The sequence below is a fragment of the Mytilus edulis genome, chromosome 2 (assembly GCF_963676685.1).
Source record: "Mytilus edulis chromosome 2, xbMytEdul2.2, whole genome shotgun sequence".
Classification (NCBI taxonomy): domain Eukaryota; kingdom Metazoa; phylum Mollusca; class Bivalvia; order Mytilida; family Mytilidae; genus Mytilus; species Mytilus edulis.
In genome coordinates, this window is record NC_092345.1 from 77,932,813 (window position 1) to 77,945,799 (window position 12,987).

The window sequence follows — 12,987 nt, forward strand, 5'->3', positions numbered from 1 at the left end:
AACACCCTGACACACACCTCTTTGTGTATTTTATCCTCCACCATGTTTTAGATTTATTGATTGATTTATTGTTGTTGGTTATTTTCACCAGTTTTAGCACACTTGAATATATTGTGGTGGCCATTTTTCATTACAGGAGAAAACAGGAGTTTCAGAGGGAGAACCCTTTGTTTTGGAAGCGCTCTCATCTCATTTACATTGAGGTTGCAAACTATTTAAAAAAAAAAAGAAAAAAACGGAAAATCACTTATCAAATGGTAAAAATCATCAAACACATCAAACAAATGGAAAACAACTGTCAAAGATGCCATGCATTTAATTTAGTTCTCCCGACGTGAGTGAGTTCTACATACAACTTATTAGTGGGGTTCTAATAAAAACAATTTGAAAAACTTAAAGTTCCAGGACAGTTTTCATTATTGCTGAAAATAATAGCCACATCTACATTAATAAGTCCTTATGGGTTTCTTTCAAATCGTAAGGGCCATAGTAGAAAGGTAAAAGCAAAAAAGAAAATTGATTGTGAATTTTTGGCGGTCTCAGATCTTTTTTTCTTTTTTAATAACTGTAATTGAAACTGTATAGATAATTGCATTATAAACAGATTAAGATAATATTTGATTTAAACCATTTCCAAATTTTGCAAAGTTGAAATAGACAAACTACTGTTAATAAGCAATATTTAAATATGAAAATTTCACTGTAAAAACGAAAGTATAACTTTTACAAGTTGCATACAAAAGTTATCTAAAAACAATCTTCTTCTAAGGGAAACTCTTTACTATATTAATACAATTTGATCTTAAGAATAGTTCTTTCCTATATTATGATATATGGAAGAATAAATTGAATTTTATGTAAGTCATTTAAACTTCGATTATAAAACTGTTTATTATTTATTTCTATACTGTACATTCATAGAGGGTTCTCTATTCAATAATGATAACATTGATTCTTTTCACTAACTTCATTTTACAGTAAATGCATTCAAAGATTTCATCAAACCTTTAAAAGTATGTACACATAAACATAAGCTAATATTGTATGTCTAATGTTCAAATTCATAAAATATCGATATTTGTTATATAAACTGCAAAATCAAAATGGCGAATGAAAGGGGTTCGTATTTTTTAATTCATTTTCTTTGCGTTTTGTTATAATTTAGCAATTCTGAAATATATTATTTGTTTAATAATTAAACAATCCATTATAATGAAGGCAACGACAAATCGCTTTTTACCTACCATACTTTGATACCATAGTAAATCATTCTGAGAAAAAAAAATCCAGATTAACAGATGGTTTAAAGTTTATGAAACTGTTGACAATTTTCTATAGGCACATTTATCCAGTATGAAGTACATATCTGGACCTCCGACATCCATGGAGCGGGAACCGACTCTGATGTATTCATACAGTTAATTGGTACTGACACAGAAACAGAAAAGATTGAATTACGTGACAGCAGTAACAATTTTGAACAAGCAAGGGAAGATGAGTTTCTGGTAAAACAACAGTAATTCTTAAGGTTCTTCGCTCCTTTGTTTCGAAAACCATATTTTTAAAAGACTAATACATTGATAGTATTTAGATAAAGGAAAAAGCAGAAAATATGAAGGGTGTGTGTCATTGGTTTTGAGAAATAGTCAAATGAAAATGAAAATTTACTAAATATTTCAATTTGTTTAAGTAATTATTGTATATGATATATGTTCTTGCTCCTATTCATACGATCTTACATAGACAATATTTTGTATGAGAAGAGCAAGACCATATTAATAAAATTCAAATAAGTGGAAATCAGAAGAAAATTGTTTTAAAGAGTTAATTTAAACACGGGGAAAAAAAGAGAGAAACATTCCTTGCTTCAAACGATCGTGGTTTCAGTTATAGACGAAACAGTCGACAAGAAAAGTCGTATTAAGGAAGTTCGCTGCTCAGTTTCAAAATAAATAGCTTTCCACAACCCTAGTATAAATTGATAGGGGATTAATTGAGGAATCAAAAAAGCAAAAAAAATATAGGGGTCAATGTGCTTGTTTTTTGAGATATTAGCCATTGGAATTTTGACCGGAAAATGTTCTCTCTCTTTTTATAGCTTTAACATTGACCAGTTAAAGTTCTCAAAAACTATTAAAAAATAAATTGGATTTTATAAGACTTTTACAAATGGCTAATAATTATACATGTTAACGATTTATAAAAAGAAAAATGGGGGTCCATGTGCAATTTTTTTAAGGCATTCTTATTGATAAAACCAGAGGATTTCGAAAATCTGACAAAAGTTCCAATTAATATATGCATATATATATATATATATATATATATATATCGGTTTAGCAGAGAGTAAAAAAATCCAAGAAGGGAAGTCCGAGCTTGACAAAAAATAATTTTGCTCCTACCAGTGTTCATTGTTTCATCATTTAATTTTATTCTAACTTAGCGTTATGGCACTGTTCCCTGTCACAGTTGTTTTCAAGTATAATAGACAACGTCAGCTTTTATTTGAACCTTGAGCATATTGTCGATTGTTTTTTTTTTCATTTAACGCATGACTTAATATTTTATGTACATCTAACATTATCTGTAGCTAGAAGCCGCTGACATTGGTGACATAAGGAAAATAAAAATTGGACATGATGGATCTAGTTTCATGTCTGGATGGCATCTTCATAAGGTATGGAACTGTTTAGAATAAAGTCACAACAAAGCATGAACATGGAAAAGTACAAGAGCACAGCAACCCATAATTCGAAGAAACACAAACAACAAATAGGCCAACTGAAACAATACGAACAAACAACAGACCCCCAAATAATACGTAAAAAAGAATCGACAACACGTAACACTCCAAATACCGGTATTGAAAGGTAAACCCAGGTATTTCAGAATTGTATATGCAGTTCCTGACATAACATATCAGTTAGATGATATCTGAATAATAGTTTTAGCGACTTACTGTGTTTCTAATTGGTGTCATGTAGACTGTCCTTTGATAGACTCCAAAACAAATCTTCACAAACCTAACATAATTAATTTTGTCCTGATGATTTTATCCCCTGTTAAATGTATTATAAACAGGTGAACAATTGCGTACCCATAATTGTGCACTTGGCGAAATGTATCATTATCAAATTTATAGACTGGTAAACCAAAATACTCTTATTAGTTTGACAATCAACAGCTTTTGAAAGCGAAAGATTCAAAAGTCTCTTAAACCAAGTTTGGTAAAACTTAATCACTGAAAACGAAATGACCGAGGTCGAGTCTCATTGCTATGAAGCAGGTTTGGTAAATATCACCTGTTGACTAAGATCTGGAATCTAATGTCTCAGAATAGATAAACATATTGATGAATTAAGGTCGATACTCTAAAAGCATGGTTTTGTTAAACATCACATATTAGAAAAGAAAGAATCGAGATGCTAATCATCCAGGTTTGGCAAACAACTGATTTTTAAACTCAGTTTGGTAAATATATATATATGTTGTTAAAGAAAGGATCTATAATTGAAGGCAACAGTAGTATTCCGCTGTTCGAAATTCATAAGTCGATTGAGAAAAAAACAAATTCGGGTTACAAACTAAAACTGAGGGAAACACATCAAATATAAGAGGAGAACTACGACACAACAGACACACAACACTAAAATGTAACACACACAGAAACGAACTATAATATAACAATGGCCATTTTTCTGACTTGGTACAGGACATTTTAAGAAAAAAATAGTGCTTTCATGGCAATTTTAAATATAACATTACAATGACAACAATACATGACATGACTACAGTACTAATAAATGCAAGAACATTCAGGACTGTCACAAAGAAATACACAAATAGATATTACAATAGGACATTTCGACATGCTAATAGTTATCAAAGGTACCAGGCTTATAATTTAATACACCATAAGTGCGTTTCGTCTACATAAGACTCACCATAATCTAAAAGAAAAAGAAGTTTGATAAAATTAGTTCTTGAAAAAAAGACCGAAAGTCTAATAGGCCAGATTTGATAAAAATCGGAATCTTAAAAGCTTGGTTTGGTAAAAGCATACATTGTTGGTAAAATTATCGAGTCTAATGAGTCATATTTTGTTCTCAGCGATGAATCGATAGTGAAATGAATAAGTTTTTCTTGATTAAACGGTGATCATATAATGGTATTGAACTGTAAACAGTCAAACGGATTTACTGAAAGTTTTAGTATCCACATCTGATTCACATCACCCATAGAGTATGTGTTTACACAGTAAATCTTAATCCCGTTTAGTATAGAACCAATGCTTACAATTTTCTTGAAATCTTCTATTTAAACTGTTAAATTGGCAGGAGCTGACCTTCGTAGTCATAAGTCGTTTTCTATTCAACACTGTACACACAATCCATTTGTTTAATTCCCCCATGGTAGACACATTGATATCATGGCGCTTCATATGGAATTTGTTTTGTGAACATGAAATCGACGAAGACTAATATTATACTTGATGTGTTTCCCTAGATTTAAGTGTGTAGATTGGATTCGTTTTCTTTTAATCGATTCATGACTTTTGAACACCGGTATAATACTGTTTCCTTTCTTTTTTTCTTTACATAGAAATACATCGGCTCTGAACACGAGTTGAGATGGGTTTTTTTAAAGATAAATTGAAGACTATTTTACATTGGTACTGTTATATAATACAGGTATTCATTAAGAAGCGACCAAAAGTTGGAACAACCAAGTCACAGCACCAGACAACACCAAACTACGACACAAAGGAATACGATGGAATCGAAACAGACGATTATTGGTTTATCGTCGATCGTTGGTTTGATACATCTGAAGACGATAATAAAATAGTAAGAGAATTGTTTCCAACGGACAAGAAAGGCAATCCGCTTTTTGTAACGGAAGGTAATTGTAGATTGTGTTATTGTAATTTTTGAATTATATATTAATAAGAATTGGCATCGTGATTTGCACAACGGCAACATAATTATTCAATTATCTAAGCATCCATGATGTAAAGAGAAATTCATAACATTATTTTAGTATTATTTTTTTTTCCTTTATTTGGATTTTGATAGAAAAGACGTTGAACATACCAACGCCTTCAACAAAAGACGAAGCGATATCCGTCCAATACAGTCCAAATATTGAACGCCAAGAGAGTCCTCATTATGAATCTACAGAACGAACAAATAATCGAGATGATCCGTTTTATGTGCCATCAGCCTATGACAAGGACCCGAAAGCTGAACTGGAAACTATTAAGCAGTACAGGAGTACACAAAGAAATACAAGAATGCCAAGTAAAACACCGAGTAGGAAGGGAGTAACAGAATCCTCATTGACAAATACAGTCTATTCACCAATCCATGAGGAGAATACACAAGCAATTTTAGATATCCACACCGAAGATAATCAGTACTATACAAACGATTTTCAACATAACCCTAGTCCAGAAGTAAGTTTTTAGTTACAAAAAAATACGATCTACAGTCAACATGACCATGAAAAAGCTTCGTAATTTGTTTGATAGTTCATATCATGTCATATTTATTTAAATAAATCACACCTTCATATTTGTCCTCAGCATACCAAATTCAAGGAAATAGTTTCCTTTTAACAGTTATAAGTTGCATACGTAATGATACATTAATACATGTTATAACTAAAAATAAAGGTTGTACTGTGAACACATGCCCTGTAAATAATACAGTTTCGACATTAACATTGGCAAATATGGTCTCTTCACTGATGCCCAATGCCAAACTATTTGCACATCCAAAACTTTACACAAATGGTGAAGAGTTGATTTAACCAGAAAAGGACCACAATTAATTCCAACATGATCAAAGAATGAGTGATATGCATTAAGGAGATACATTTCATAATTCAGAATGAATTCGAAATTTAATGACAGTTTATCTAAAATCCTAAATTGAGTTAAAGGTTTGTTTAAATGTTTTGATTAGAAGATGTAAGTCGGTTTTGTTGCTGGTAGGGGAACTGTATATTTCAATAACTACAGTATAATAACTTATATGAATATGATTTGTTGTCAATTTGGTTTTATGTAGCTTAAGGGTGAACATGATGACTATCGATTGCTCACTTATGTGCATTTGATATTGTTCAGTGTGGGTATAGACATTATTATCGCAAATATGCGTTCTTGGTGACATTAAGGATGTAACCGATAGAATAATTATGAGCAGTTTATTCATTTGCTTAGACCTTTCTCTGTACAGCTCTTCTGACGTTTTTGTGTTTTATTTCATATCGTTTTAACTTTATTCTATTTGTCCATAGGATGGATTTCATGAATTTTTTGTGTTTTTTTTTTCAAATCTGAGGTTTGTATTATTTCAATAGATCGTGAATTCTCTTGCATTCTCCTTACACGAGTCGTCGGGATAAACTTCTGCATTTCGACTGAACCTGTGAATATGAATGCATTACTATAAATCCCGTACAGCCAATCATTAGCTATACTATTGGATGATAACAGAGCAGTAGATCGATTGTTCTTATCTCAGAACCTTACATTGACACCAACGCCGACGCCGGAATTTAGGATCGCTATGAATCTTTAAGTGATATTAATGTCTCAGGCTTAAAAAAAGTTGCTGCATACAGATTAATCGTTGTTTTTTAGGGAAATTAATTTTGAATTGATTATAATTTTGTAAATCAATGATTTCTCATTAAATTTATATTTTGCCTTTTATGTCACTTGCATTAGCTCTTCCCTTTCCTTCTCTTTGTTCCATGTTCATATTATTCACTGGCCCTTCATTATTGAACCAAGAAATGTTGGGGACTTTAGGTTTGCACTTCGTACATCTGTCAGTCCGGCAAATCAGACTTGTTTTCTTCATGCTTGAAGATTTGATTTGATATTTGGTTAGTTGTTTTATCATGACAAGTTACAGGTCAAGTTCAATTTTCACGACTTTAGCTTTTCTACTTGTTCAGTTGAGGCCCTTTCCCTAGAACTAAATTTATACGTATTAATTACTAGATTTTCGTTGAAGGGAAATAACTCATTTTTAAAAGATTTTTCAACGATATTGTATTTATGATAAATAAACTCTTCATAGATACCAGAATTACATTTTGTATGTAAATGACATTTGCATTTGTTCCCTTTTCTTTGGTAAATTATTTGAAGAATTTAGTGGAAGGTTTGTTTGTTATTCTGTATAAACTAATTTTCTGAATGCTATATACATTATTTTTTTGGGACGAAGTGAACTCTTTTATAAAGATGATAATCTATTTTTGATAAAGAATATATTTCATTTAAAAATTAATTCATGGAAGACATATAGATTTGGTGGAAATTTACACATGGCCTGAGCCATGATATTCAAATTTTATCCTAAATGTTAGCAAGGGATAAATATCATCGCCCAGGCCATGTGTAAATACACTTAAATAATCAGTTTCCACACTTTTTTTGGGGTCATTCTTGAAGATATCAATTTGATAATTATCATATAGTTTTATCATGACAAGTTACAGATCAAGTAAAAATTTGTTCTGGTCTGATGATTTTTTGAAGAGTTATGGTCTTTGGACATAAACAAAATCACTTAAATTATCAGTTTTCAACAGTTTTTTTTCCATCATGCATGAAGATATGACTAGATATTTTTATGTAGTTAACAACACCATGACAAGTTAAAGATCAAGTTAGAATTTTGTTTCATTAAATGAATTTTTAACCGGTAGGGGACTATGTATTGCCATGCACTACGCACAGAATGCTTGTTTATGAACGCATGTACTTTCACTCATTGTTCATTGTATATCTGCATGCGCATTTCTATTTTAATATTTTATTTCAATCTAGATATCTTCTCCATCTGAATTATCTTTGTATCTAAGTGAAGAGACTGACGGAGCTGTCGGATCCATACGACGGACATTACAGTTATTTCAATGATTCAACGTGTTCCTCACAAAAAATATCAAAAGACGACAAATAATTAAATCTCAGTTGTAGATAAAATCGCGGGAACTCCCGGGAAATTGACAAGGATGTTAACTGCTTATTCTCAGCCTTCCTTGTATGTGTAAGACCGTGATGAATAAAAGGGATGAACGTAAGATAAAATGAAAGAAGGATAAGTGAAAGCCATTTCATTTCCATTTAAGTAAAGTAAGAAGGACAACAATGAACAGCATGAACACAAGACATATTGTATTACTGCTTTCCATGTACCATTCAAAAATTGTTTTAAACATTCTTTCAGTTTTCGTTTTGTCTTCAAGTTTTTGTACTCTGCAATTGGTGTCAAAGAGACGTTTGAGGATTCTTTATTTTTCATATATCAGTTAAATGTGTATTCTGGAGAATAAGTACCCTATGATTTATAAAAGATTTCTACAAAAGGCCAAACAAAGCAACAGTAGTATACCGCTGTTCGAGAGTCATATATCGATTGAGAGAAAACAGACCTGGGTTACAAACTAAAACGAGGAAATCAACGTATCAACAGAAACACTTTATTCTAACAAAAAACAAATGACAATGTAATTCACATTTTACATACACCAAACAGGCCATTTAACCAGGGCCATGAATACAAAATATTGACAAAGATGTAAATCCTTTACTTTTATTGAGTTTGACAAATGCATACAACCATTTTCTTATTAACCTTTATGTAGTTAGTATAAGGTTGAAAAAATTCTGACAAAAACGTATCTAATTTGAAAAAAAAATGTCAAGTGCAATTTAATGAATTTCTCTTTTTGAAATTTGAAACGTGTTATGCATTAATTTTAACTGTTATGTTGTTTCATAGACTAGAAGAGCCGACAATATTGTATGATATCTAAATCAAAATATATCGCCGGTATCTTGCAAATAACAAGTGCATAGACAAAAAAAGATATGATATATCATTGCTTTAATACTAATGAAACGAATATACCAATTTGTCAGGAATGCATTTTGCTTTTTGTTAAGATTGTAGCATAATGTTGATTTGTGTTAAGATTGTAGCATAATGTTGATTTGTGTTAAGATTGTAGCAAAATGTTGATTTGTGTTATTTGCGATTGAACTGGTTTGCACTTTTGAAAGCCAAAGTCTTGGCATAAATAAAATACTATGTACTTCAGTGTAGTTACAACTATATTAACATTGAGTATTTAGAGGCAAATACGTTATTCTTATGATTATGGATGATTTTCATTCTAAAATTAAAATATTTTCATTTTTCCTTTCGTATTCGTTTCAAAATTGACAAAAACCTTCTTTCCAATGCGAAAACATAAGTTAATGTTCATCAAAATTCGTTTCCTATGCCAAGTTCCATGTTAGGTTGACAGAAATTTCACACATAAATTACCGGGTTATTTTAAGTGCAGTTGCTTTATAACTTATATTAATTATTTAAAACTGTCAAGTCGAAAATCTGCCCTTTTGAATAAAAAGATAGATTAATATGTTTGCATTTGTTATTAGAAAAACAAGTTGTATTTTTATCACAACTATTTCTTATGTCCTCTTTTTTCTGAATATGAAGTTCTCTTCATTGTATAGCCGTTACCATTTGGCAACACATATATATGTTCTTTTTACCTACTTAAAAAATAAAACAATTAAAACATTATCAAATCTCTTTTTCTTCATTGGAATATGAAGTAAATAAACTCATCATAGATACCAGGACTAAATTTTGTATATACGTCAGACGCGCGTTTCGTCTACAAAAGACTCATCAGTGACGCTCGAATTCAAAAAAGTTAAAAAGGCCAAATAAAGTACGAAGTTGAAGAGTATTGAGGACCAAAATTCCTAAAAGTTTTGCCAAATCCAGCTAAGGTAATCTATGCCTGATAAAACGTATACCTCTCTAAATGCTTCGTTTCAGAAGATGTTGTATGAATGGCTATCAGACAACTTCTGACGAGTGACCAGATGAAGTAAAAGCAACCAACTTTTAGTCAACGTTCGGTTTTTGAAAATAAGAAGAACCCATACCGCATTATACGCTTTAAAAAGAGGCCCCGAAATGACATATGTAAAACAATTTCAAAAAAAAACAAACCTGACGGTCTCATCAATGTACAAAATTAATAAAGGAAAAAGAAGTATGATATACAGTAACAAATGACAAACAGTGAATTACATGCTACTTGTTGAATATCCTACTGAGTACTGACAAAGAAAGGAACTTGTTGAATATCTCATAGATTAAGCAGGTACTTGTTGAATATCCTTTTGGTATAGTAGGTACTTGTTGAATGTCCAATATAGATAGCAGGTTGAATAAAGTAAGATTAAAATTTTGAGTATCGAGACTTTGTAACTAAAAATGGGTTGGGTTTTTTTCACATGTCGCGCCGTATCTCGAAAACAATTGATGATTATTGCTTAAATCTTTACACACTTCTTACTTATATTAATCTAAAGATCTGTACACCTTTTGCTATTGATTCAAAATGTTGTCTTAGAATTATTGAGTTTGTTGTAAAAAAAGGGAAGGGGTTTTCACATGGCGCGCCGTATATCGAAAACAATTTATGATTATTGCTTAAAACTTTACAAATTCTTAGTTATATTACTCTTAAGGTCTGTATACTTTAAGGTGAGGATTCAAAATCTTATTTAAGAATTATTGAGTTTTTTCAACAACAAAAAACAAGGGGTGGATTTCACATGTCGCGCCGTATCTCAGAAAACATTTATGATTATTGCATAAAACTTCACACACAAGACGAAGGGCGTATCATGCGCTCGTGGTGCAGCTGTTTATTACAGAAGGGTAAAAGCATTAAATTTACGTAAGTTCCTGATTTGCCTGGCACTTAGCGGGCTGATAAAAAACTTGATCAACTGCTTCCGGTTATTATCACATGTCTTACCGTAACGGTATCGCACAGGTAGGTATTTTTGTGTCACATGCGGTAAATTGCGGCATAAACATCTCAATGCATGATATGTTTTCACTGGGGAAAAAACCATAACAAAATTGTATAAAATAATATATGAAAACATGAAAATCTATTTTGAAAACAAATGATACAATTAAATGCATTTTTTGACAGGTTTAAAAATAAATATGTATTTCATCTGCTGAAATATATAAAACATCATGATGGATCGTTACATGTAATTTTTTCGTATCAGAATCTTCATCTGCTCTCGGTTTTTCGGCAATAAAACATATATTTTTTTGTTGTTTTTCTCCTCTGTTGAGGCATATGATAGAAAGATTTCATATTGGATGTATTACATGTGCATTTGACGTCCGTCACTCGCTTAATTCAAGAAAATACACCAAAACTTTCAGTGAAAAACATAAAAACGTAGGATAGAAAAAAAGATATTAGGAAGCGGAAAAGTTTTATTTTTTTATGTATTTTTTTCTGAAGTACATAATAAAAAGATTAGAACTTTAACTTGAATACTATTTAAAAGGGTTAGAATATTAAACTGTTTTTCTCCATTGTTGAAGCATGTAAGATAAAAAAAAATCATATCGTGTCATTTTTCATATAAGATGTTTAATAAAACAGATGTATAAAAAGAAAATCCATTTGTCAAATTTTTAGTTTTTATTTTGCCACACTGGTATCCTTGTTGAAATGCAATTTTAAATCAAGATAGTTTGTATATTTGGATCTTTAACGTAAACATATGAATTAACTTTTTACTTTAAAAGTTTAATTCAAATTATTTTCGGAATATTTAAAAATAAATAGTTAGATTGTGTCCCTTTAATCAAATAGTAGCTCCGGTTAAAAACAAAAGCAATTGGTTTATATAAAATATATAGACGAAGTATAAACTAAATTTAATAGATACGCGACATCAACAATCAGGTAGGACTTACTATCGAACCCTTCTTATTCAAGGAATGAATATAGACATATATAAAGGGATACCGAGGGAAAGGAATTTTGTCCGATTACATTTTTGTTTATGATATGTACATGTATTCGTCATAATTGTACAAATAAATGGGACTTATAGCAGTGTAACTAGCTTATATGATAAAACACGTAAAGATAACATATAAGCTGAAGTCAATGTCTTCAAATATTGAAACACGACTTCAACGTCCCAGGTTCTTTGATATCTGGGTAATGATGGCTTAAGATTGAATATGCCTTTAAGAAATCGCTTCACCAATGGCCATTAACAAACAGTTTTCTCTTGATTTACAGACATAAATGAAGATACCATACTTCTTGCAATATAAATGGCACTGTAACCTAAGCCTATTTTATATAACGAAGTTAAGAATTCTTAAACATTTAACTCAGTGGCCGTAAATAATTTAATATTCCGTTCACTGCAAAATAACAACCATCTTTTGCAATATGTCCAATATTGTTTTCGAGTAGCTGGTTACCAAGATGCAATGATGGTTTCGGAAGATTCTTTTGATAATCCATAATTTTGCCAGATTTCCCCGATATCCTGAAAACTGCTTATCGTAATTTCACTAAATGATGCTTCTTTGTTTGATTCTGTGTATGATCATGTTGATAAAGAAGATTTTTTCGACTGTTTATTATAAATGAATGTGCCACAGTCCGACGAAGTACTAGTGGAAACCATTGAGTGTTCCACAATAGTGCAACACATGTCATGTCCGCTTGATCCTGGTCTACTTTTTGCAATATCTTCCCAATCAGACTGAAAGGTGAAAAACAATATCAATTGATGTTACTCCATTTTACAGAAAAAGCATCTACTGCTACAGCATGTTTATCAGGCAAGAATGAGAAATAACGTGGTAATTGATGATTAAATTTTGATGCAAACAAATCCACATCATGTGGTCCAAATTAAACTATTAATAATATTGAAAACATCATTATGCAATTTCCAATCAATATCCACATTTATTGATCTCGAAAGTCTATCTGCTTCTATATTAGCAACTCCTGGCAAATGACAAACAGTAACCCAAATTTTCTTTTGTATACACCAAATCCACAATTCTTTTGTCAAATTAGTTAATTTTA

The 12,987-nt window shown here is 31.1% G+C and overlaps 2 protein-coding genes across 3 annotated transcripts in view; both read left to right on the forward strand.

Annotated features, from left to right (window-relative positions):
* The first annotated feature begins 1,016 nt into the window (after positions 1–1,016).
* LOC139513043 (uncharacterized) lies at positions 1,017–9,617 on the forward strand. The gene is made up of 6 exons (XM_071301148.1): positions 1,017–1,119; positions 1,339–1,505; positions 2,591–2,677; positions 4,692–4,902; positions 5,076–5,455; positions 7,850–9,617. Exons 1-6 carry the CDS (start codon positions 1,104–1,106, stop codon positions 7,940–7,942), a joined length of 954 nt encoding a protein of 317 aa, XP_071157249.1. The 5' UTR covers positions 1,017–1,103; the 3' UTR covers positions 7,943–9,617.
* A 2,100-nt stretch (positions 9,618–11,717) lies between these two features.
* LOC139513044 (uncharacterized) overlaps positions 11,718–12,987 on the forward strand; it is a 39,875-nt gene continuing 38,605 nt past the window's right edge. The window contains exon 1 of one of the 2 annotated variants that reach the window (XM_071301151.1): positions 11,718–11,835. The gene's annotated coding sequence lies outside the window, so the exon portion shown is untranslated. The remainder of the gene's footprint in view (positions 11,836–12,987) is intronic. The other variant, XM_071301149.1, reaches the window with a different exon arrangement.

Excerpts from the sequence above, each read along its gene's own strand:
- LOC139513043 (XM_071301148.1), top strand. Across the intron at positions 2,678-4,691 it reads CTGGATGGCATCTTCATAAG|GTATTCATTAAGAAGCGACC; the intron begins GTATGGAACTGT and ends TATATAATACAG. Across the intron at positions 5,456-7,849 it reads AACATAACCCTAGTCCAGAA|ATATCTTCTCCATCTGAATT; the intron begins GTAAGTTTTTAG and ends ATTTCAATCTAG.